The sequence below is a fragment of the Belonocnema kinseyi genome, chromosome 2, assembly GCF_010883055.1.
Source record: "Belonocnema kinseyi isolate 2016_QV_RU_SX_M_011 chromosome 2, B_treatae_v1, whole genome shotgun sequence".
Taxonomy (NCBI): domain Eukaryota; kingdom Metazoa; phylum Arthropoda; class Insecta; order Hymenoptera; family Cynipidae; genus Belonocnema; species Belonocnema kinseyi.
This window is the reverse complement of record NC_046658.1, coordinates 122,648,949-122,674,995: the sequence shown is the minus strand read 5'-3', so window position 1 is coordinate 122,674,995 and position 26,047 is coordinate 122,648,949. Positions and strand designations below refer to the sequence as shown.

General features: G+C 27.8%; 2 protein-coding genes across 3 annotated transcripts in view; both read right to left on the bottom strand.

Moving 5' to 3' along the window:
• The window catches only part of LOC117167495, a 6,956-nt gene extending 3,244 nt beyond the window's left edge, over positions 1 to 3,712 (bottom strand). The window contains exons 1-2 of one of the 2 annotated variants that reach the window (XM_033352478.1): positions 3,466 to 3,712; positions 2,967 to 3,146 (exon numbers count right to left, since the gene is read on the bottom strand). In XM_033352478.1, the coding sequence (XP_033208369.1) occupies positions 2,967 to 3,110 (144 nt within the window). In that variant the 5' untranslated portion in view covers positions 3,111 to 3,146; positions 3,466 to 3,712. The remainder of the gene's footprint in view (positions 1 to 2,966; positions 3,147 to 3,465) is intronic. The other variant, XM_033352477.1, reaches the window with a different exon arrangement.
• The window catches only part of LOC117167494 (host cell factor 2-like), a 102,965-nt gene extending 81,884 nt beyond the window's left edge, over positions 1 to 21,081 (bottom strand). The window contains exon 1 of the mRNA XM_033352476.1: positions 20,928 to 21,081. Coding sequence (XP_033208367.1) covers positions 20,928 to 21,081 — 154 coding nt within the window. The remainder of the gene's footprint in view (positions 1 to 20,927) is intronic.
• Positions 21,082 to 26,047: the final 4,966 nt, after the last annotated feature.

The window sequence follows — 26,047 nt, the reverse complement described above, 5'->3', positions numbered from 1 at the left end:
AAATAAAAAAATTTGATATTAAATCATCAAAATTGAAGAATTTTTAATAGAGAGTTTAAAAAATTAAGAATTCATAAATTTGAATAGATTTATGACTCAATGTTCTACTCTCTAAATATGAATCAGTGAAATTTCACTGATACAAATAGCCTCTCTACTGGAATTGTTTAAACTCTTAAATCCGCTCTTCATTTAAAAGTATTACAATTTTTTAATAAAACCAACACAAAATGTTTCCAGCAACTTAGGTAAATAATTTTTTAATCTTAACTAAAAGTTTGTTCAAGATAAAGGAGAACGATAAGAATGAAGATAAAGATTTTGGCGACAGTCGTTTTTCTTTTTTTTAATGAATTTTCATTCAAAATTTTCCAAATTTTTCCTCTTTTTTAAAACTTTTATGACAGCTTCAATTTGCAGGTAAATTTGATTCACTTTCTCAATTAAAAATAAAATTGAAATTGGAAATTAAATGTATTGGAAATTCGAGTAAAAAGGTTAAGACCCCACGGCGTGAACGACGACGAGACGTATCTTACCGTGACCGTAACCCTTCGCTCGATTCCTGGAAAACGAAGAAAAAAATGACAGAAAAAATTGGTGGCAGCCATGCACTTGTCGTGGCAGCCAACACCTGCTTGAAGTGGCGAGCCCTGGTTTAATACATATACACAGATAATAAAAAAAAACTGTATTATATTTCTAATGTGTAAAAAATTTTAGAATAAATAACGGCTCACGTCGCCTCTGACCATAGTAATTACAGAATGATAGCCGGTGGTCATACTGTACGTTTTTGAACGCACGGGGCTGCAGTGTTTTAAAAACGTGACCTGAAAATGGGCCCATCCAAATTACACTTGTCTCTTTTCATAAAAATACCTTTGGTTAATTACTTTTGCTATTCCAATTGGTAAGTCATTCTTATGTATAATTTTAAATGTCTTTGGAATTAACGATCATTCTTATTAAAGAGTAATTACAAAGAACTACGTCTAACATTCTCACAACATTGTATGTGATTATAAGTAATTAATTATAATTACATATTCTACAAGATTATATAATATTTTATTTTTATTATATAGTAATTATCAATAAATTATGACTAATGCCAGAGACAAAAATTGTATCTTAGAATTATTAACCATCAGAATACCAAAAAAAGGCAAAGATATTGAGTGACCAACCATAAAATACGATATTTTTTGGTGAAATTCTAATATTTGTTTGGAATTTTAATAATTTTAATGGTCGAAAATTCAACTACTTGGTTGAATTGCTTTGTTGGCAATTCATTTTAATGGTTGAAATTTAAATGGTTTTAATTTTAATTAAACTGTTCTTTGAAAAGTTCGAGTGTTTTGTTGACAATTCGCCTTTTTTTGTAAAAAATAAATCTTCTCGGTTAAAAGCTCAACTTTTCGGTTGAAAATTCAATTATCTATTTTCTAGTTGAAAATGTAACTACTTTATTGAAAATTCGTGTTTCTTTGATTTAGAATTGATTTTTTAACAGCAAATGTAACTAATCCATTATAGATTGAAAATTAATATTTTTATTTAAAAATTGATTTCCTCTAAATGAAAATCTAACGGTTTGGTTGAAAGTTCGAATTTTAGGTTGATTTAAACTTTTTTAAATTTTAAATAAAAATGTTTTTACGTCGAAATATCAAGTATAAAATGTTGGGTTGGCACTTAATCGTTTTTCGTTAGAAACTCAACAACAGTTTTGTAGAAAATTCGTATGCTTCTCTCTTATAAAAAAATTTTGTAAAAAATTTAACTATTCCATGGAAAATAGACTTTTTTTAAAATTGAACTATTTATTCAAAAATTCATCTTTCTGGTTAAGAATTTAATTACTTGGTTAAAATTCAAACTAATTTGTTAAAAATGTAATTTTTATTAAGATTCACATATCTGTTTGAAAACGTGTGTAATCTGCTTGGCTGAAAATTCATCTTAGTGTGTTAAAAATAAAACTTTTTCGTGGAAATTTTAATTATTCTGTTAAGTAATCTTTTTTGGCCAAAAATTCAACTGCTTTGTCAAAAATTTGTTTTTTTAATTGAAAATTCACATTGCTTGATTATAAAATAAACCTTTTTATATTTTTTTATATTAGTTATATTAGTTATATTTAGTCATGTTTCCTGAAAGGATGTCTTTTTTATATTAGCATAAACTTCTTTCAAACACACCAAACTCTTGCTTTCAGTCATCCCCCCCCCCCCCCCCCCCCCCCCCCCCCCCCCCCCAATCAGTCCAAGGCCGTTTGAAGGCAACCGCCAACACTTGACTCAACGCGAGAGTTTGGTGTATTGGAAAAAATAAAAACGTGGGATTTTCGCGAAAACCTTCTTTTTTGGTTTGCATGATTGGTTAGAAAATAAATGAGAAACATTTTCTTAAATCTGAAAATTTCTTTTCTTTGAATTATAAATTTTTCTTTTTCTTGTGAATGATTAGAAATATCATTAAAGAACAAAAGCTATTTTATTAGAACTTTTCTGCGTGTACCAATTTTTATGTGATTATTTTTTGTACCTTTTACTATTTCCAAGAAAAATATAAAAACTCGATTTCTCCAAAATAATTTTTTTTTAATGTGAAGCAATAGCTTGCCAGAAACAAAATACACGAGTTATGTGGCAGATATTACCAGTCTTTTAAGCTGTCTTAAATAAACTTCGAACATAATTATATCATTAAAATACAAGCATTGAAAAACTTATGGAAGAGTTCAAATTAAAAGGGTCTTGCGCAACAAAGTAAAATTAATTCCATAATAAATATTCATTAATTATTATATCACATTTTTGGAAACTTTAAATGTGATTTCCGGTTCAAATTTGTATTCTCAGTCAATTTCCGATTTTTCACGATTTTATTTTAATTTCCGGCTATTTCTCGGTTTTGTGGTTAGTAGACACTCTGTTTGAATGATATAAATTGATCACCTTTCGTTTTATTTTCTCCTTCGGTATGTTATACTGAGTACTGACATAATTCAAAATTTGCTGTGGGGTGAGTAACTGAATTTCGGCGAGGCTTCTAAGAGCGCGAATGACGATCCCAAATGTCTTCAGGCTTTCATCACCCATGTCTCAGCCCTTTTTCATCAATATTGGTTCCCTTGACTATCGACCAGGATGGGAAATTTAATATACATGAGAAAGCATTTCTAACTTTTGGGAGGAAAATCGGACGCATTTTATCTATCTTTATTATAATTAGATACAATCTCATTTTATCATTACTTACAATATTCTTGAACAAATTTATTAAACATCAAATCAAATGTGATAATTCATACAAATAAAAGATGCAAAATTGCTTAAATTTTAAATAATTTTAAATTTTAAAATATGTAAGAGAACCAAACGTAAATAAAAAATTAATTAAAAGGTTCGGAACTTGCATCCTGCTAAGCAATAAGGCTTCTGAGTTTATTCTTACCTTCTTAAAAAATAAAAAAATTTCATTTCCTTCAGATTATAGGCTGCTTTCTCTCTGAGTCGGTTTTAAAAATACCATGCTTTTAATTTGTGAGAATCTATATGAGAATCAACAAATTATTTCGTAATGGAATATATTCTGGAATAGTTCTGATTAACACTGAATTTACATTTTAAATTAAAATATAATTACAACAAATTTGATAGTGAAAGTTGACAGGACACAAGACAAAGGATTTTAGAATTTAAATTAACAGTCGAAAGGTGATTGTTCAATGTAGCCAACTTCAAAATGTTTTTTGATTGAGGGGTTAAACATTCTCAACTATTCTTGAAATATGATGTAGGCTGCAAATCTCCCATGCAATCTCTCCAAATTTACAAAAATTACCTTATTGAAATGCCTTCAAAACTTTAGAAATTACTTAAAATTATTTATTTTGTTTATAAATGCTGGTCACTTTCAAAAGCCTTAAAAGTGTCCCGAATAATTTCTAAATCTTTTGAAATCTTTTCCAATTCTGTGGAATACTTTTTAAAATCTTTCAAATTCCTTGAGATTTTTCAAAATCCTTTGGTTAGTTCATGAAACTCATAGAAATCTTATTCTTATTCAAATCCCTGGATTTTTTCTTCAAATTGCTTAAAATCATTTAATTTCAATTGAAATTCCTTAAAACTTTTAAAATCGTTAAAAACTGACTGAATATTTTTTAAACCTCTTAAAATCTTTTGCTATTCTATGAATTTCTTTGAAAAATCTTTGAAACACCGTAAAAATGTTTGTAAACATTTAATAATTCCTTGAAATTTCTGAAAATTTTGTAAAATCATTTCTTGAAATCTCTTTTAAATCTTTTGAACTAACTGCAAATCATTTCATTTCCATTTTTTTTACAACTTTTTCAATCCTAAAAAAAGACCTGAATATTTTCTGAAACTCTTCAAATTTTTTGCAAGTTTGTGAAACATTTCAAAAATCTTGGAAATTCTTTTTAAAAATTTAAAAACCTGTGAAATTTACTTAAAAATCATAAAAATCCGACAAAAATGTCTGAAACTCTTTGATAATCTTGTAAAATTTTGTGATATCCCACATCAATCTTTCGAACTTACGGAAAATTATTTAATTTTATTTCTTATTTGTTAAAATTTTTTTAATCATTAAAAATTGCTTGAATCTTTTCTAAATATTTTTAAATCTTTTGCTTTCTTCTGAAATATTTTTTAAAATGTTTTAAATTTAATTAAATTTTTAGAAATCGCTCTAAGTCCTTCAAACTTTTGTTAAATCCTTTATTGAAATCCGCTAAAATGTTGCAAACTACTTTAAATTATTTAAATTCATTTTAAAAATCTTGAAATCCTTGTAAACCTTCAAAATTAACTAGATGTTTTATGAATTTTTGGAAATATTTTTCTTTTCTGTGAAAAAACCTTTTAAGATCTTTAAAATCCCGTTAAATTTGGTGAAATCCCTTGAAATATTTTAGAATCCCTTGATTTTGTGGAATCATTTTTAAAATCTCTGAAATACCTTTTTTAAAACCTCAGAATACAACAAACATCTTTCTATTCTCTTGAAATCCTTTTAATGTAGCTAAAATCCCTTATTGAAAACACCTAAAGTGTTTTTTAAATTATTTAAAAGCATTATAATTTTTAAATTCTTTAAAATTAGCTGAATGATTTCTAAATCTCCAGCAATACTTTGCTATGTTGTGGAATGTTTTTAAGAATCCTTGAAATCCAGCACAATTATTTAAAATCCTTTGAAACTCACTTAAAATTTTTTTAAACTTTGTCAAATCACTCAATTAATAACTTACTTGAACTTAGTTGAAGTAATTTCATTGCTTTTGAGACTTCTTAAAACTTTTGAAATCCTTCAAAATTTTTTTATGTATCTCTTGAGATCTTTTAATATTCTGAAAAATTCTTTTATGGTCTTTGAAATCCCGTGAAATTTGAATTTTCGTATAATCCCATATTGAAAACCCTTGAAATCTATTTAAAAACATTTAAATTCATTTGAAATTCCTTGAAACATTGAAATCCTTCAAAATTACCTCAATGTTTTCTGAATCTCCAAGAATCTCCTGCTATTTTGTGAAATCTTTTTAAAAACCTTTGAAATCCTGCACCATTTTTTTAAATCCTTTGTTAATTTCTTCAAATTTTATAAAATTAGTTATTTAGTAATCACTTGTATATCTTTCGAACTTACTTGCAATAATTTAATTTCTTTTGAAATTCCTTACAAATTTTGAAATTATTTACAATTTTCTAAATCTTTTCTGAATCACTTAAAATTTTTTAATATTCTGATGAATCCTTTTGAAATTTTTTGAAATCCCTTAAAATTCTTTTAAATCCCTTGATATTTTGTTAAGTCCTTTACTAAAATACCTTAGTAATTACATCAGATATAATGCAGATGCTTGAAAAATGTATATATCCCTTCCTATCTCGGGAATTTTCTGTATTTCTACCAGATTCTTTAAAATTCTAGGAAATTGTTTTAAATCGTAAGATATTTTTTCAATTCTCTTAAATCTGCAAAATCTTTGGGAATACTAGAACTTCCCTTACATCTTGTGAAATTCTAGAAAAGAAAATTTGAAAAATCTTTAAAAAATCTTTTAGAATTCTGGAAAATACAGCGAACATTTCTCAAAATCCTGAAATATCTTTGAAAATCCTTCGAAATTTCTTGCGATCCCTGAAGTATTTCGAATTTTCGTGATACATCTCGAAATCTTTAATATCTTTTAAATTTCATTAAAATAATCTGAATTTTTGTAATTTTACTTTTAAATTCTTTGAAATCAAACGAAATGTCATGAAATTTGATGCCATGTCTTGCAATCCCTCAAAATCTTCTGAAATCTTTGATATTCTTTGAAATTAAACACCCTACATCCTTCAAAATCTTAGGAAATTCTTTATAATCATAGGAAATTCTTTGAACAATACAAAAGAATACAAATATCACAGTACTTTTTTTTTAATTTCTTGAAACCTTTGAAATCCTATCAAATCCCTTTAATATTTTCAAATTTTTTCTGTAATATTTTATTGAACATTCAAACCTTTAAAATTCTACAATATCCCTTGAAATCTCTTAAATCCCTTGAAAAGAAATCAGATCCTCAAAATCCTATGAAACTCTCTTAACAACTGATGAAATCTCTTGAAGCATTTTGGAATCTTTAAAAGACCCTTCCAAACTTTTGAAATTACTTAAAATCATTTTTAATTCTTTGAAACTTTCGAAATCCTTCAAAATTGTCTGAGTCTTTTCTAAATCTATTGCTATCTTTTGCAATTATATAGAATCCTTTTAAAACCTTTAAAATCACGCAAAATTGTTTGAAATTCTTTTATAATCCCTTAATTTCCCTGGATCTCTCTTGAAATATAATAAAATCTTTAAATGAAATCTCTTCAAATCTTTTGAAAATGCTTTAAATTTAAATTCCTTGAAACTTTTGAAATCCATGTATAGAATTCCTTAAAAATAAAATGAAGAATCTAAGGACAAAATTTGGACAATCACCACAAAATGTTTCTATTACAGCCTGAAGAAAGCAAAAAAATATCTTAAAAAAGAAAAGAATCCTTTTTTTTGAACAAAAATAAAAAAGAGGAAAGAAAAAAATATAAAAAAAGGAAGGGGATTTGGTTGATTGCCTTCTTATTTTTCTTTATTCTTTTTTAATTTTGTCAACAAAGAAAATTCTTTTCCTTTTTAAGAAAATTGTTTACTTTCTTCAGGTTGCAATGGGAAAATCTTGTGGGGCTTATACACATTTCGAAGTTAAAAGTCTGGCTTTTATTTTCAGGAATTCTTCAAATTAACTTGATTGTTGAACGTTAAATAGGATTTTAAATTTGATTTTAATCTCATTTAAATTTCTTAAATTTCTACTTTTGAAATCCTTCAAAATTGTTTGAATGTTTTCTAAATCTACTGATAACTTTTGCAATTCTATGGAATCCTGTAAAAAACTCTCTTGAAATATTGTAAAATCGCTTATTGAATTCCTTCAAAATGTTTTAAAATGACTTCAAATCCTTTCATTTCATTTAAAATTCCTTGAAAATTTTTAAAGCCTTAAAAATTGCCTTGAAAATTACGCGTTATTTTTGTAACATCTTTAGCAATCCATTTGGATGTCTTGAAATGCCCTAAGATTTCGTGAAATCCTTTTATTTTAATATAACTTCAAATCCTTCGAAATTAATTCAAATCTTTAAAATCCTATAACAATGCTTGAAATTTCCAAAATCCTACAAAATTGTCCGAATTTTTACTAAATCTTTTGAAATTCTATGCAATCCTTTAAAAAATCTTTGGCTTTACGCGAAATTTTCCGAAATCCTGTGGTAATTCTTCGAAATTCTTTGAAATTTTGGAAAATCATCTATTGAAATACCTCAAAATCTTTCGAAATGACTTCAAATCTTTGAAATCCTATACAATTCTTTTAAATTTTTGATATCTTTACAAATTTCCTGGACCGTTCTAATTCTTTTAAAATATTTTTCAAAACTGTGGAATCTTTCTAAAAATCTGTGAAATTCTGCAGCATTTAAAAAAATTCTTAAATAATTCCTTGAAATTCTTCGAACCATTGTAAAAGCCCTAAAAACCGTTTCGAAACTAGTTCGAATCTTTGAAGTCCTATCAAAAAATTGTAATCTTGTGAAATTTCTTTAAATATTTACAAGTCCCTCAAACCTTCGAAATCCTATAGATATCTTTCGAAATCTCGTATACGCAGAAATAGTAGCCCTGATCTGTCTAGCAATTTTGAAAACTGTTAAACAACCCCAATTGAAATCCCAAGAAAATTCCCTTGAAACCTGATGAAATCTCTGTAAATATTGTTAAATCTGAAAAATACCTTGAAATTCCTTTAAATCTTTTGAAATTACTTCAAATAATTAAATTCTTCTAAATCTTCTGAAATCTTTTGTATAATTCTGTGGTATCTTCTAAAAAATCTTTAGAATAAGACGAAATGGTTAAAAATTCTTTGATAAACCCTTGAAATCCCTTGAAATTTTGTAAAATTCTTATTTAAATCTCTTCAAATATTTCGAAAAAACTTACAATCATGAAATTTAATCTAAAAATCCTTGAAACTTTTTAAATCTTTACAAATTTTAGGAATCTTTTACAATCTTTTACAATTCTATGGATACTTTTTAAAATATTTGAAATCACGCGATATTTGAAAAATTATATTTATAATCCGTTTAAATCTCGCGAAATTTGGTAAAATGCATTATTAATATACCTGAAAATCTTTTAAAATCCTATAAAATTCATTCAATCTTGTTCAAATTCTTTTAATATTTTCAGAGTTCTTCAAACCTTTAAAATCCTATAGTTCTGATATCTTTCGAAATTCTTGAAATCCCTTGAAAAATATTCAAATCCTTTAAATCGCATTTAATCCCTGGAAATGTATTGTAATTGTTGAAATCTCGTGTACGCACAAAATTCAACCCTGAAGAGTTAAGCAATTTCAGAATCTGATGGATAACCCTAATTGAAATCCCACGGAAACTCCCTTGAATCCTGATGAAATCTTTTAAAATATTTCTAAATCCTTAAATGACATTTAATCTGTAATTTCTTGAAACTTTTGAAATACTAAACAAAATTCCAGAATCTTTTCTAAATCTTTTGCAAATTCTGTGGAATCTTTTTAAAAACCTTTAAAATCATGCTTCATTTTTTTAATCTCTTTATGTATTATGAAATCAATAAATCTGTATTATCATCGGGGATCGTAATGACCGATCAGTTCAAGATACTAATCACATTACGTGACAATAGAAATCCGCACTATTAATCTAAGATACTCCTTAAATTCAGAATTTTTCGTTTTTCTACAATTTAAATATTGAATTTTATCTTTAAAAGAAGAACCTTCTCCTTTGCTCCACTGGGAAACGAAACACAGGTCTACTGATTGCCGGTCGGGTGCTCTTACCACTAAGCTACTAGAGAGATCAAAAGAAGAATCCTTTTTCGATGATATACCAAATGGCAGGGTTTTCTGTGATATCAGTCATTTTTCAGTCATTTATTAGTTTATTTATCATTGGTCATTATTTATTTATAATTTATTTATCAGCCATCTTAAAGATTTTTTAAATATTATGACTGACATTATAGAAAACCTTGCCGTTTGGAAGTTCTGTGAAAAAGGATTCTTCTTTCGATATCTCCAGTAGCTTAGTGGTAAGTGCACCTGACCAGCAATCGGTAGACCTGTGGTTCGACTCTCAGCGAAGCGAAGAAGAACCTTTTTTCACAGATAAAATTAAGTAATCCGAAATCCTTTAAGTACCTTCAAATGCCTTAAATATTTGTTCAAATGGTTTGAAAACCCTAAAAAAACACAAAACAATTAACTCCACAACTTTAATACTTCTTAAAATAAAAAATAAAAATGTTTTATTCAGTAAAAGATTTTAGTAAAAATTTAGTAGATTGTAAAAGCTCCCAATTAAAAAGCAGATAAAATTTTTGACACTGCTTGAACTTTCTATTGTTTGAAAGTCGGGAACGATTAAGAGGAAATCAATATTCACTGAACAAAGGGTGAAAAAGGTGAAACAAAAATCGAGTCTTATTTAAACTCATCGACCCTTTTGTTGAAAGACAAGTGGAAAAGGGAAGTCTCATAATGGAGTCTTCACTCGCGAAGCCAGCACAATATTTTTGCGACAAAATCGACAGTGCTTAGCTTTGAAACCGTAGCCCAAAGCAAAGCCCCTTTCGATGTCGCTTGCCCCCAGGAGACGATGTAAATGGTCGAACCCTTCTGATGCCAGTTTAATATTCAACCGAACCCCGTAGAACAAACCTTTGTGATTAATTGTTGGTCGAGTGTGCAATGTGCATCACTATTTGCTACACGGATAACGGAAATGTTTCGTTCTCTCTTCTTCGGCTGCTTCTCATATAAAAGGTGAAAATATTTTTTTTACCAAAATTCTACATAAAAACTATCAACAGTACCTTCTATTCCATTTAAAATATTTCAAACTAGTTTTTGAAGAACTGCTTTAACTCGGAAATTAATGAAACTAAGAAAATCGGCGAATTTGCCTTTAAGTGTGGTCGTGCGGTCCCAGAGCCGGCAACATGGTTTTTGGCCATTCTAAAGGCTACCATTATTAGTAGCTCCAGTTTTAGTAGTGCTTTCGCCGAGGTAGGTGGACTACTTTTAATGCCGCAAGTAATTGTGCGGTCCGTGAGACCGCACGTCCACAGTAACGTCGCAAATTTGAACTTGATGTCGGTACCCCAGACTACGTAAGGCGGCTGTCCTGTAAAAATTGCACGTCCCGATTATCCCTCGTTTGTGGAATAATTCATTTTTTACTAATTCTAGTGTGTCTTCATATATTTGCATAAGTTAAATAACAAAAACTTTTTTACTTGTTTAACTACCCATTAGTATGTACAGGGATCTGTGAGATCAAAGGTCCATGTCAGTGCCAAAATGTTATCAAGTTCATACTTAAGGGTTAAGCACGATTATTTAAAATTTTTAAAGAAATGCTAATAATAATTAGTAGTCGAAAATAAAGTTAACAGTTTAATTAATGTTTAATTATCCTAAAATAATATTTTAAATTAAATATTTGAAATTCCTGACAGCCGATAAAAATCATATCAATATAGCAATGCTATTATAACTAATTGTTTTTATTGTTTCTTTAATTATTATACTAATTCAAATAATAATATTAATAATATTCTGGTTGGAAACGTCTTGAGTACTTTTATTTAAAAAGTGACATCTAAATTATTGTTCTTCAAAGATATTCTTTAATTTTTAATGCGAATGATTTTAAATGATGTATGTAGCTTTTAATGTTTTTTTAATTAGTTAAATTTTGCAGATTTACAATTGAAAACTCAACTTTCTAATTCTTTATCTTAAAAGAATTAAAGAAATTTCGAAATTAGAATTGCAGGTATTGAAACAGCAACAATATCGTAATCGTAAAACTAAAAATATGCATAATTTTCAAATTTAAATATAAATTCTTAAATCTAGATTAAAATAAAGATCAAAAATCAAATTTTCCATTCTAACATTTCCAAATTCAATAATAAAAATTCTTAAATTTTGATGATTTTGGAAATTAAAAGTCAAGTTTTCAATTCTATATGTTCCAAATTTAAGAAATTCTGAATTCAAATCATCAAAATTGAAGCATTTTTAATTTTGAATTGTGAAAATTAAAAGTTCTTAAATTTTGAAGATTTACAATTTAAAGTTCTAAAATTTCAAATAGTTAAAATTGGAAACTCTTGCATTTTAGATATAAACAAATAAAAGTTACTTAATTGGGATGATTTTTGAGATCAAAAGGCAAGTTCCCAATTTTACATTTTCGAAATTGAAAAACTGTCTAATGTAAATCATTAAAATTATAGAATTTAATTTATAGTTGAAATGCATAATTCTTGAACTTTGAGAGTATAGAATTACAAATTATTTAATTTTCAAGATCTAGATTTTGGAAATTTTTTTTGGAAATAGTTCAATTTCAAAGAATTACAGTAGAAAATTCTTCGATTTTAACAATTTTCTACTTAAAATTCTTCCATTTGCAGGATTTAAAGTTTAAAATGTTTCAATTTCTATGATTTTCATATTCAATATTCAAGTTTTTAATTCTATATCTTTCAAATTGCAGAAATTTGAAAAAGTAAATCATAAAAATTATAGAATTTTTAGTTAGAAAACTGAAAACTTGTATGATTTTTAACTGTAAATATTAAAAATTAAAAACTCTTAATTGAAAAAAGTAAAATTCTACAACTTTGACAGCGTAAAATTAAAAGTTCTTCAATTTTACCATATGGCAGTTAAAAATTATTCAATTATGATGAGTCTGATGATTTTAAAAGTCAAAAGTTAACGATTTTTATTTCAAAGTCTTCCGAATTGAGGAAATTTCAAATGTAAATCATGAAAATTACAGACGTGTAATTTAAAAATATCTTTTTGAAATTATTCAGTTTTGAATATTTGCGTTTAAATATTCTTCAATTTTAACAATTTATAACATCAAATTCTTCAAATTTGAATATTTACAATTTAAAAAGATAGAATTCGGAAGAGTTACAATTGAAAAGTATTTAATTTCAAAAATTTATAAATACAAATTCTTATATTTTGATTATTTTGAAGAACCATATTCAAGAGTTGGCGATTATAAATCGTTCAAATTAATGAAGTATCAAACGCTAATCATCAAAAAGAAAGAATTTTGAATCGTCAAAATCAAACTTTGCATAATTTTTAATGTTTAATTAAAAAATATATAAACTTCTCCATTTTAAAAACTTACAGTTTGAAGTTCTGGAATTTTAAAGAGTTACAATTGAAGATTTCTGAACTCAAAAAATATATAATTGGAAATTATTAAATTTTCAAGATTTATAATTTAAGGGGATATAATTTTTTCTAGAAATAATTCAATTGTAAAGATTTGCAATAGAAAATACTTTGATTTTATAGATTTTAAATTGTAAATTCTTTAATTATCAACAGTTAAAATAATGGCGCTGATTAATTTTATAAAATTCTGTTAATTTTATTAATTATTTAACATACTGACAAAAATTTAAGATTTATTAATGTAACATTTTATTATTACATGTTAAGTTGAAATAATAAATTATTTTCAACTAAGAATAAGGAAATTTTTAAGAAAATAGTTGCATTTTCAAACAGACTGATAAATCTTCGAAAAAAATTAATTCTCAATAAAAAGTGTAATAGTTGTTATGTCCACCAAAAATATTATAATTATCAATATAGTACTGTTAAATTATAAAAACAAATACGAATTTCCATCAAAATAGTTGATTTTTTAACGAAAAAAGATTTTTCCATCAATAAAGAAAAAAAAATTTTGAGTTTTAAAGTCAGGAAGACGAATTTTAAAAAAAGTTGAATTTACATCCCAAACATAAGAATTTTCTGCTAAAAGAATTGAAATTGCAACTAAATAATTAAACTAAAAAAGATACATTTTTAACAAAAATAGAATGATTTAAAATCAAATTAGAGAAAGCAGTTTTTAAATTATGATAAATTTTCATCGAAATAGTTAAATGTTTAATTGAATAAATGAAGTTTATACCAAAAAGATTAAAAGTCTATCAGAATAAAATTTCGACAGCAAATTTGGTTAAATTTTTAGTTTGAAGATTAATTTCTAATTAAAAAACACTAATTTTGAACAAAAGAGGTGAATTTTCAACTATAATTTTCTACGAAAAAAGAAAATTTTTTAACAAAAAATATTAATTTTGAACCAAATATTTTAAGTTTTATGGAATTTCCAACCTAATGGTCGAATTTTCAATCAAAAAGGTGAATTTGTCCAAAAGAAGATTAATATTCTACAACAAAAAAGACAAATTTTTAACGAAATGAAGAAATGTTTAAACGAGCAGTTTCATTTTCAACTGAACAAAATTGATGCTCCATCAAACACCGAATATTTAAATTTTCAGTTTAAAAAATTTATCTAAAAAAAAACTAATATTGAAGTCAAAGAAATGCATTTTAAACTATAAAGATTAGTTTTCTACCAAAAATATTAATTTTTAACAAAATACATAAATTACCAATCAAAAAGGTAAATTTGTCACCAAGCAGATTAATTTTCTACGAAAAAAAATAAGTTTCAACAAAATAGAGAAATTTTAAACGAATGATTGAATTTTCAACTAAAGAAAATAAATGTTTGACAAAACTTGAAAGAGTTTAATTTCTTATTTAAAACATAAAAAGCGTTATAAGAAAATACCTTTAAAATGTTTTTAAAATATTTTTTAATTGTTACAAAACATTGAAAGTACGGTGTCAGATTACGAGTATTATATATACGCTATAATAGGGAAACTGCTGTAAATAACATTCAACGTTGTCAAATCATAATAGTTTTTCTATAAAATCCATAACAAAATGTTGGAAAATAAACCGTGTTTTGTTTAAAGAAAAGGTAATTCGTGCGCGCGTGGCGCGCAGAATGTTCTTCTTACATATAATTTCGAATCTAGTACTCTCTATAATTATCCAAAGACATAATTAAGTCTCGATTAAGCTTTCTAACAATAAAAATGAATTACACATGAAAAAATAATGGAAGTAGTAAGAATTTAATCTTTGAACTCAAACAATCGGTTGCCGCTCGATAAATGGTGTCCCTTTCCCTACAATTATGGTAAACGAATTCTATTTCTTCATTAAAACGGAATAGATTAAATTAAGTAAATTGTTCTTTCCTTTATTATTAACAATTCAGATGATTGAAGATAAAATAACACTGCGTTTTCCCTCGATTCTTTCCCTTTAACTAACAGCTCCCCAATTACTTCCCATATTGACCGAGCTGACCAGAAAGGGGTACGAACATGGCAGAAGCAGAGCCTGCAGAATTCACCCTTTGCGGTTTGGCAAGCCAAGAATTATTCTTGTTCAGTTGGTGGAAAAATTGCACAAAAAAATTATTTTAATTCAAACATAAAAAAGAAATCCAAGACTAAAAAAATTCTTCTTGATTTAACTATATGTCGGACTAAAGCGGCCTTTTTCTACTAAACCAGTGTTTCTTTAATGCACAACTACAATTGTGTAAAATTGATCTACCTAAAAAAGTATTTTCTTAGTTGAAATGTTAACTACGTATAATACTTTTTGTTTCATCTTTTATGTTAAAAAATTTGACCATTGGGTTGAAAATTCATCTCTGTAGGTTGGAAATTCAACTATCAGGTTGAAAATGTATACCTTTTACTTGAAAGTTCGACTATTTGGTTGTAAGTGCAAATTTTCGATTTACAATAATTTTATTTGTAGAAAATTCAACTATTTTGCTAGAAATTTATCTTTTTCATTTAAGAAATTAAATGCTTTGTTGAAAATTCATCGTTTTTAGATTGAAAATAAATCTCCTTTGGCAGAATAGGTTTTGGTTGAATATTCAACTGTCTTCTTAAAAAATCGTCTTTCTGGTGTCAAGTTTCCATTACATGTTTGATTAAAAATGCGACTGTTCATAGTTGAATTTAATTCTTTTTTGTTTGAAAATTGAACCATTGGGGTGAAGATTCTTCTTTGTAAGTTGAAAGTTTGTTAAAATTTTTCGAAAGTTCAACTATTTGTCTGTAAATACAACAATTTGGTATACAATAATTTTTCTATTGAAAATTCAAATATTTGGTTGAAAAATCATTTTTCTTAGTCGAAAATTCATTTTTTTGTGGTAAAAAATGAACAGTTTTCTAAAATATTAGACATTTTAGCTTGAGAACTCAACCCTTTCCTTGAACTTTTTGGTTGAGAATTAACTTTTTTTGAAAATTGAGCTTTCCAGCTAACAAATTTAACTGTTTTGTTGAGAATTCGTCTTTTTGGGTATACAATTCTATTACCTTCGTTAAAAATTCCTATTTGGTTGAAAATTGATCTGTTTTTCTTGAGGGTTAGATTTTTTGGGTGAAATTTGGTCTTTTTGTTTGAAAATTTGTTATTTTGGCTTAAAAATTCAACTGTTTTCTTGAGAATTTCTCTTTTTGGGTATAAGAATCTATTACTTTCGAAAACATCCACTATTTGATTAAAGAATAATCTATTTTGGTTGAGGGTTTAACTATTTGTTATAAATTGATACATTTGGGTTGAATTCAACTGTTTTTAATTTAAAATAATCATATTTATTTGGCAAAAATATTAACTATGTATTTTTTTCTAATTAATCTTTTTTTATGGAAAACTCAACCACTTGGTTGAAATTTGATCTTTTTTGTTAAAAGCTCATTTTTTGTCGATGATTCGTCATTTTAGTTGACAATTAAACTATTTTGCTGGAAATCGAGCTAATTTTTGGAATATTCTTTTCTTTGCTTGAAGATTCAACTATTTGGTTTGTAAATGCAACTTTTTGGATGATAATAAATTTTGATGTTGTAAATTCAAATATTTAGTTAAAAATTCATCTTCGTAGGTCGAAAATATAAGTATGCTACAAAATCAACCATTTTCTTGAAAATTCAACTATTTTGCTAAAAAGTCACATTTTGGCCGAATAGTTCTTTCTTGAAAATGATTACTTTTTTAATTGAAAATACGACCATTTGGTTAAAAACTTGTCTTTATAGGTAGAAAATTATAATACTTAGTTAATGATTCGCTTCATTTGCTTGACAGTTTAACTGCTTGGTTGGAAATTCAACTGTTTCATAAAAAATCTTTTTTTTTTGGGTTTCAAAGTCAAGTGTGCGCTAAGATATTCGACTTTCTGCTTGAGAACCCAACTTATTCGTTAAAAATTGAATATATTTTGATCTGAAATCTTAATCTTTTTATATTAACACCTATACAATGTACCTATACAATGCTCTTTTGAGAGAATTTTAGTTGATAAAGACAGATAAGATATTGCGTTTGTATGCTTTGCATTTTATTTTAGGCATTCAGCACATTAAATCGAAGAAAAAATTTGGACTCAAATGGGGGGAGGAAATAGAAAAAAAATTATCAAAATTGCGTGACGCCGTTTTTGAACGCCCGTTTAAGAAGCCACCGTAAGTTTAGATGTAAACTGGAATGCTGACAGTTTTAATGCAACAATCATAATCGATAAATTTCAGTTAATTTGAATACCGGAAGTGGGTGTAAACTACAGTAATTGGCAACTATTGCTTGGATTTAGCGAGCTTTAATAACGGCGTATTATTGATCCGTCTAAACCTCGTTCAAATTCTGTCGTGCAACCCTTCGCTGTGTCTGGTCATCCCTTGCTTACTCTCATATAGGGATGCTTATAGCAGACCATAATTATTCTCTCTTCTTACTAATTAAAATATCTCTTGTCAAATATTATAAAACTTAATTTTTTAGATTCACATAATTTTCAACTTTTCTTTACTAAAACTTATTGAATTTCTGTGAAACGTTATTTAAAAATTGCACGAAATTGTCAACGATATACCGCAAACATTCCCTCGTGGCTCACGACAAATTATGTACAAATGTAATCTATTTAAATAAATTTCATCAACAATTTTTCAAAATTTAAAAATCAGCAGCAATTTACTTAAATATGACTATAAACTTAATTAAGTTTCAAGATCGAGGGCGCTAAAAAGGATTATCCAAGCATCTCGTAATATTCAAGTTTTTTCATTCAAACATTTAAGTTGTCAAACATACAAGTTTACAGGAAATGACGAGATGATATTTTTTCTATTTAAAGCTTCTTCCGATACAAAATTTTTAAAAATAAAAAAAATTCTTCATTTTTTAATGAATCGATTAAGTATTTCCAAAAATAATAATTGTCCTTAAACAGGGTGTCCAGCGATTCTTAGGAACAAAATTGAAACTAATTTTCCAGGCTTTACAGTCCAAGAAATCAAGTTTTTCCAGGTCTCCTTCTTTTACATTAAATAATGAAACAAACAATTGCAACGCCTGAGAAAAATGGTAAATTAAATTTTTTTATTGACCAGCAATTTATTTTTAAACAGTAGAACAATATATAAACGAATTCTTAATTTTTTGAAAACGTAAGGCGTCTTTGTGAATTCTTGGAGATTATTTTTAGATTGTTTTAAAAGTCTTTTATGTTCTGGAAATCTTTGATATCTCTAAAAATCTTTGTAAATTCATTAGAATCTTTTGAAGTATTTAAATCTTGAAGTTTCTGTGAATATTTTTAGAATTTTTTTTAAATCTTTAAAAAATTTAATATTTTTTTAATCTTTATGTAATCTATTAAACGTTTGGAAATGTTTGAAATCTGGTGTACCACCATTCTTGAAAACTTTTGAAATGCAAATTCATTCTTTTAATATTTGTGAAATCTTTTGTATTCTTTTGAAATCACTGAAATATCCTAAAACTTTATGAAACCTTCTAAACAAATTTTAAATCGTTTAACGCCTGAAGCTTTTTGAAATATCAAAAATCTGGTATATTGTACCCTTATTGAAATCTTTAAAATTCTTAAAATATTTTGAAATCCCATTGAATTCTTTCAAATATTTGCAAAATCTTTCTGAAATAATCTGTATTCTGTCGAAATCACTGGAATATTTGAAATCTTTGTGCAATATTCTAAACAATTTTGAAATGATTTAAAATCGTTGACATTCTTGTATCCTTTGGAAATCCTTAGAATATTTGAAATATTTTTTAAACCTTTTGTATTCATTTAAAATCATTAAAATATCTGAATTCCTTGTAAAATCTTTTGAAATATTCTAAAAAATTTGAAATCGTTTTAAAGCTTTGAAATTCTTTAAAATCTTAGAAATCTGGTTTTATATCTCTTTGAAATTTTTAAGTTTCTAGAAACCTTAATGAAGTCATCGCAATATTTAAAAAAAAATTTTGAAAATTTAAAAAAGGTTGAATATTGACAAAATAGCTTCGATTTTCTTACTTCTTTTTTAAAAAATACCTTTTTATTTATTCTCATTTTTTATTAAATTTGTACTTTTATAAAAGAGACATCCTGCGGGTTTTATGCGGGTGAAACCATTTTTGTGGATACCAGACCTATTTTCGAACAATTTAATTTTGGAATTTTTCTTACAAAGGACAGATTCGACAAAATGCTAAGCAAAAATTTTGTTCTTTCTAAAAATTCATTAGAAAAGTAAATATTTCTCTTTGCTGACATTATGCATCATTCGGGATACAAATAACTAGAAAAATTTTATTTTTTTAAAAGAAATACTCATGGCCACAAAAATTATTTGGCCGGCATTAAATTCGCAGAATGTTGTTCTTAGAAAAATAAGAACGTTGCAAAATATCATGAAAGAGGAATAAGTATTTTGCAGACATTTTTTTTAATGTTTAACTATTTTCTTGGAATTTGGTTAATTTAGAAATGTTAGAGCATTACTACAACTTTCCAGGGAATTTTAAAAGAGGACGATAAACCCAGTTAGTATCTGCAAAGCGTATTTTATAATGATAAATCTTTGAAGATAAAAATTGTGTTTTTTTGACAAACATTAATACTCAAAATTTTGCAGAAACTTTATTTTTCTAAATCCTATTTTCCTCTAAAAAAACAAGATATTCGATCGCCAAGAGATTCTGCGACAAATTTTAAGTTAAAAATCGTTTTCTTGAGTTAAAAATCGACCTATTTGGTTGACATTTTTTTTGTCGGCTGATAAATTTTTATGGGTAATGTCTTTGGTGGCAAATTTAGATATTTTGATAAAAATTCAACAATTCCATTAAATGTTTCTCATTTTAGTTGAAAACTCAAACGTTTTTCACTACAAAAATTCATGTTTTCGTGTTGTGAATGAAATTGTTTTTTTTTTAAAGAAAATCCAACCATTAGATTGTGCGAATATTATCTTTTTTGGTTAAAACTTCAACTTATTGATTTAATTTAACATTTTTTGGTTAAGGATTAATTTATTTGGTTAAGAATTGCTTGTTTTGGTTGATGATTTACGATTTTAGTTGGAACATAATCTCTTTAGTTCAAAATTTAACTCTCCTGCTAAAAATTATTTTATTTTTTTGTTGAAAATTTAACTATTTGTTATTATTTCATGTCTTTTTTTGTTGGCAATTAATTTTTTCAAGTAAAAGTTTAACGTTTTTTCATTTTGGGTTTAAGATTTGTATTGTATTGTTGAAAAATCAACTATTTCGTTTATATTTTCTCTTTTTTAGCTAAGAATCCATGTATTTTTTAAAGAATCGTCTCTTTTTGATAGAAAATAATGTTTACGATAAAACGTTTATAATTTAAATTGAAAATTCAACTACTCGGTTGAAAATTAATTTAATTCGTTAAAATTGCTACATTCTTACTGGAAATGTTAAGAATTTAAGGCATTTCGAATGTAATCTGTATTGAATTCTTATCGATATTTCCAAGATTGCCGGGAGTTCCGAGATTGCCGACTCTGCTTACGAGCAGAACTCTCGTAGGATGCTACAGATTCGGCTCATCTCGGCGGCTTTCGGTTTCAGTCGAATGTTCATACTCTAATTGTTTAAAAGTTAATCGGGTCCAACAAGTTTCAAGCGTTCAAATACTAATTTCTAGGTTAAGAAACTTTAAAAACTTAATTCGTTCACTGAGACAGATGTAAAAAAGCGGGAAAGTATGATTTTTGAAGAAAACTCAATTTCTTGAAAAAGTGGAATTAGCTCCCTTTTAGCTTTCCCTGCTTCAATTATTGATGAAATTTCGGGATTACACGAAGGATAAAATTTGAGGTGTATTTTCTGGGTTCGTTAGATATGTACCCTCGAGATTCAATTTTGCATGAACCATGTTTACGTTGAGTCTGAGGGAAAGTGTTGACTTTTGCACTCAAGTACTGAAAATCGATTGAGAGGAAAGAGGAAAGAGAAAACTCACCAAGACTATATCGCCATAGATCCTTAAGAGGCAGATTACCATTCCGACCTCCCAGAAGGTAAACGTGGCCACCCAGAAGGGTTGCACTATGTTTACTTCGAGATGGGGGTGCAGGTCCATTTTCCACACCAGCAGATGTAACCGAGCTCCACATTTTCTATCTGCAACCAAAAATAATTACACATTATTATCTTCTTTACATTCAATTTCATGAAAAAATATCATTGAAAAGTTAATACTGAAAAAGAAGCAGTGGCGTAGCCAAGGGAGGGGGGTGTTAGAACTCCCCTCCCTCCCCCTGGCGATGAAGAGGCATCTTTACTTCCTTTTCGTATACCGCCTCAGTTCTCGCAGATTATAGAAGAGCATAAACGGCAGGTAATTTACGGTACTCATTGTAAAATGAAATTAGTACCTATTTTTGCAAATGGGTTTCTCGACAATTACTTTAATTAAATAGATGGCATGAAAGAGATCTGCTGGCACTTCCATGTGAAACTACGTAACGAAAAAACCGCGTGCTCAACCAATCAATGAGGACAATTAAAATTTTTAAGTTTTGAAAAATTGCATTGAAACCGCAACTCCTTTGTCGAAACGGGAAAAATTAAAAAGACTTTGTGCAACTCGTTGGGTCCCAAGGTATGACTCGGTTAGTACTGCGGCTGAACTTTACGATGCGATAATTCCAGCTCTGACAGAAATCTCAAATTGGGAGGATAGGAAATCTTAGTCTGCAGCTACTAAACTTTTGTGTGCTATTAAGAAAGATGAATTTATGATTTCTTTATTATGTTTAAAAAAAGTATTTTCTTTCAGCGTCATTTTATGCAAAGTCCTACAACAGCCAACTCTCGAATTATTAGAAATAGTTCAAATAGCCGATGATATTATTGATAACATTAAGTTATTCAGGTTAGAAGCTGATTCTGAATTTTCAAAGATATTCGAATCCGCTTCCAATTTTACTACGAACACATTTTTCCAATAGAGATTCCGCGCACTAAAGCACATCAAACTAATCGCTTCAATATTTCAGCAGATACGCCAGAATTGTACTATCAGGTCAGTATATTCGCTCTCTTTCTAGATTCTTTTATAAATCAAATAGAGTCAAAGTTTCTTCCGCATAAAGAAATTTTAAAAGGACCTCTTACCAGCAGACCCTTCGAGTGTTTTTCCAGAGCAACTTAAAAGTTACGAAGCGCTAAATTCTACGAATTTGACATGAGTGGCACCGAAGAGCAATTGAACGCGGAATTAGAACTTTGGTGTAAAAAATTATCGACAATTGAAAAGAAGATAAGACCAAAAACAGCAGCGACAGCACGCTCAATTTCTAGGGCTCATTTTTTTTTAATATTTATATTTCGCTAGAAATATTAGCAACTTTGGCAGTATCTACGTGTATCAACGAAAGACCCTTTTCCACTCTTCGCCGTTTAAAGAATTACTTGCGAAACTCGACAGAAGAAACAAGGTTGAATGGTGAAGCTTTATTGGAAATATACCAAAATCAATCACCGAAGCCTTAGGATATTTTAAATGTTCTTATGAAAAACCCGTGACGACAATAGATTAAAATATAAAATTAAATACTGAACTAGCCGAATAGCACATGTGTTTAGTTTATTGAAATATTAAATAAATATTTTAAAATTTAATGTTTAAATAGGAATAATATAATAATAATAAATATCATATTTAGAAATGTTATGTCTTACTATATTAACCTCATTTTTCCCTGTAAGTATTAGTTCACTTTCTGTTCAGACATGGCTCCTCTCCCCTTCGTAAAATCCTGGCTACGCCACTGAAAAGAAGGATCTCGCCAAAACATCTACGAGTTCTGTTCAGAAAATATCCAATCTTGTGCTCTAACTTTCTAACTAGTGTGCTATTCTCAAAAAGAGGTATTTACCATTTGGTGACACGAACCTGCAAATTTTTAACAGACTAATTTAATCAATTGCGTAAACGTTCAACCATGTACGCGTCCCATTTCACGATGACGGTATGCGCCGAACAATGATTGCACATCAAATTTTGCCCAAAAATTTGCCATTCATGTTCGGTAACCATCGTTATGATTCGAAAAGTGTATGTCGATGAGTCTATAAGTGATATTTAAATTAAACAATTTTTTGTGAGATTTAAAAGTGGTCGTACTTCAGTGTAAAGTGACCCTTGCTCCAGCAGGCCCGCAACGATAAAAACACCTCAAAATCTGGAACGAGTGCGAGTGTCATTTATTGAAAATTGTCGCTTAACAGTGAAGGCGATAAAATAATACCTCGGAATTCCATTTACTATTGTTTTGAACATTTTGAGCCAAGAAAAAGGCCTGATTTATGGAAAACTAGCAAAATTTAAGTATCCTCTAAAAGGAATTATTTTGAAATACTTCAGGGTATTTTAAAAGATTCCAAGTATTTTTAATATTTATCAATAATTGGAAGGGATTCCAAAATATTTTAAAGATTGTAATGTATTTTGAAAAATTGAGATTAATTTTTAAGCACGTTATTAAAATTTTCAAGGGAGTCTAAAATATTTTAAACGATTTGAAATATTTGAGGAGAATTTTAAAGATTCCGAAGAATTTTCAATAGATATCAATAATTTAGAGGAATTTCAAAGAATTTTCTTGTATTTTTAAAAAATCCAAGATATTTGTAAACGTTTAAGAAAGTTTAAAGGAATTTCAAAAGGTTTCTAAATATTTTAAAGCATTGAAAATGTCTAAAGGATGAAAAGGAAGTGAAATATTTTAGGACATTTAAAATGATGCCAAGAAATGTTGAATTAATTTTAATAATTGAAATTGATTAATTCAGTTTTCTCGTGAATGATTTTTTGTGATAAGACCAAATATTTCAACAGAGCAATGGAAAATTGTATTGCCTTCTATCATAAAATTTTTTTTTTATTAACAAAGATTTTTTGAACTAATGAAGATATCGCAATCGTCAATCGGTTTGATTGATTTATCTGTTTTTATTTTAATAGAGTATCTTTAAATATTAATACTATTGAAATGTCTAATATTATTTTAATCGGTCAGAATTAATCTCTTGTGGTTGAAACTTATACTACTTGGTTAAAGATAGAACTATTTTTTTGAAAACTCATCTTTTCTGTTAAACATTCATTCTAATGGTTAACGATTGAACTATTTTGTCCAAAATTATTTTATTTAACGGAAAACTTAACTATTACATTATTGATTCAAAAATGATCGTTTTTTAGTAGAAAACTAATCTTATTGGTTCAAAAATAATATTTTTCGTTAAAAGACTAAATATTTAGTTGGGTCTTTATCTCTTTTGTTGTTAATTATTTTTCTTTAAAAGATTTATCACATCGGTTGAAAATGCAACAATATGATTGAAAATTATTGTATTTTATTGAAAATCCGTTTTTTGTGTGGAAAAGTTGTTTGTTTTTTTTTTGTAAAAAATTCATCAATTTTATTTTCGTTAAAAATTCAACTATCGGATTGTATATAACCTTTTTTTGTTTAAACTTCAGATTCCCGGATTGAAAATTCAACTGTTTTGTAGACAATTTGTATTTCTTGCTTCAAAATTGAACAGTTTGTTTAAAAATTGAACGATTTATCTGAAAATTTAACTATTTAATAGGAAATAAACTTTCTGTTTAAAAATCATTTTTAGCTTCAAAACTTAGCATTTGTTAGAAAATTCTTGGTTGATGAAAAATTGATTTACTTTTTGAAAGTTCATCCTTTTCGATAATTTAAACTATTTATTTCAAAATGTACGTTCTTGGCAGGAAATTACCTTTTTGTACGAAAAACCATATTTGGCTTTAAAACCTGATTTAAAATTCGTCTTTTTTGGTAGAACATTAATCTTTTTGATGGAAAAAGCATCCTTTTTGATTGAAAATGCAACTATTTGATTGCAAAATCATTTATTTAGTTTGAACTCAACTTATTGAAAATTCTGTCTTCTTTTACTAAAAATTTATTTTTTTAATGGAAAATTTAACAATTCCACTTTTGGTTCAAAATTGATCTATTTCGAGTTTAAAATTAAACTCTATCTTTAAAAATTCATGTTTCTGTTTGGAAATTCGTTTTTGGACAGAAAATTAATTATTTTGGTTGAAAATCCATCTTTCTAGGCTAACAACAGATACTTCATTAGAAATTTGTCTCGTTTGTTGAAAGATTAATTATTTGGTTCCAAATTTCACTACAGTAAAACCTGGATTTCGTGATCCTCCATTCCATGTTTCCGAGATTTGACGCTGCGCGGTGGGGATTGGATGAGGAGCTTCGGGAGGATATGTGTTGTTCACTTAAGCATCACAAAACAGAGAGAGAAACAAGAAAGAGAAAAAACAGGAGGGTGACAAAATAGTTCCGAGACTCTGGATTTAATGTCACGCTCAGTCCCAAAATGGACAATAAATCCAGGTTTGGCTGTATTTGCTAAAAGTCGTTTTTTTCAATGTAAAACTCAACTGTTTTGTTGAAAATGCTTTCTTTCGGAATAAAAGTTCACCATATATGATAAAAAATGCTTTGTTAAAAATGAACTTTATGGTGAAAATCTAGTGATTTAAAAGAAAATACATTTTGGACATGGCAATAATCTGGAAATAATTCAAACTATAGGAAAATACCTGTTTAACGAAGGGCTACAATACTTTAAAGATATGGGAGGGGGTAAGACAAAACTGCGGTTTTCAATGAGGGGCAGAGGGGATAGAGAGTCGAAAATAACCCTTTCTTGCATATCACCAGGGAGCGAGTTAGAGCCACTGTGATGTTAGCTGAGGAAAGCAACTGGGGTCCAACAGCGGAGAACCTCGGCTGACCAACGGCAAATAAATGGCAAACGTTCGTCTCGACGCCGCGCCGGGCTCGCACGTATATTTTGAAGCATTGCTTCTACGCGTCCCCCTCTTTGCCACGCCGACGGTTCTCCACACGTGAAAGTCGAACTGTGCTCAGCAGCTAACTTCACAGTCACTCTAATTCCCTCCCTACGTATCATAAATCACATAGCATGTAAGAACACACCCTATTTTTATCAGTGATCCGAAAACACCTTCTAATCTCTGAATCAACATTACAGGCGAAATAAAGT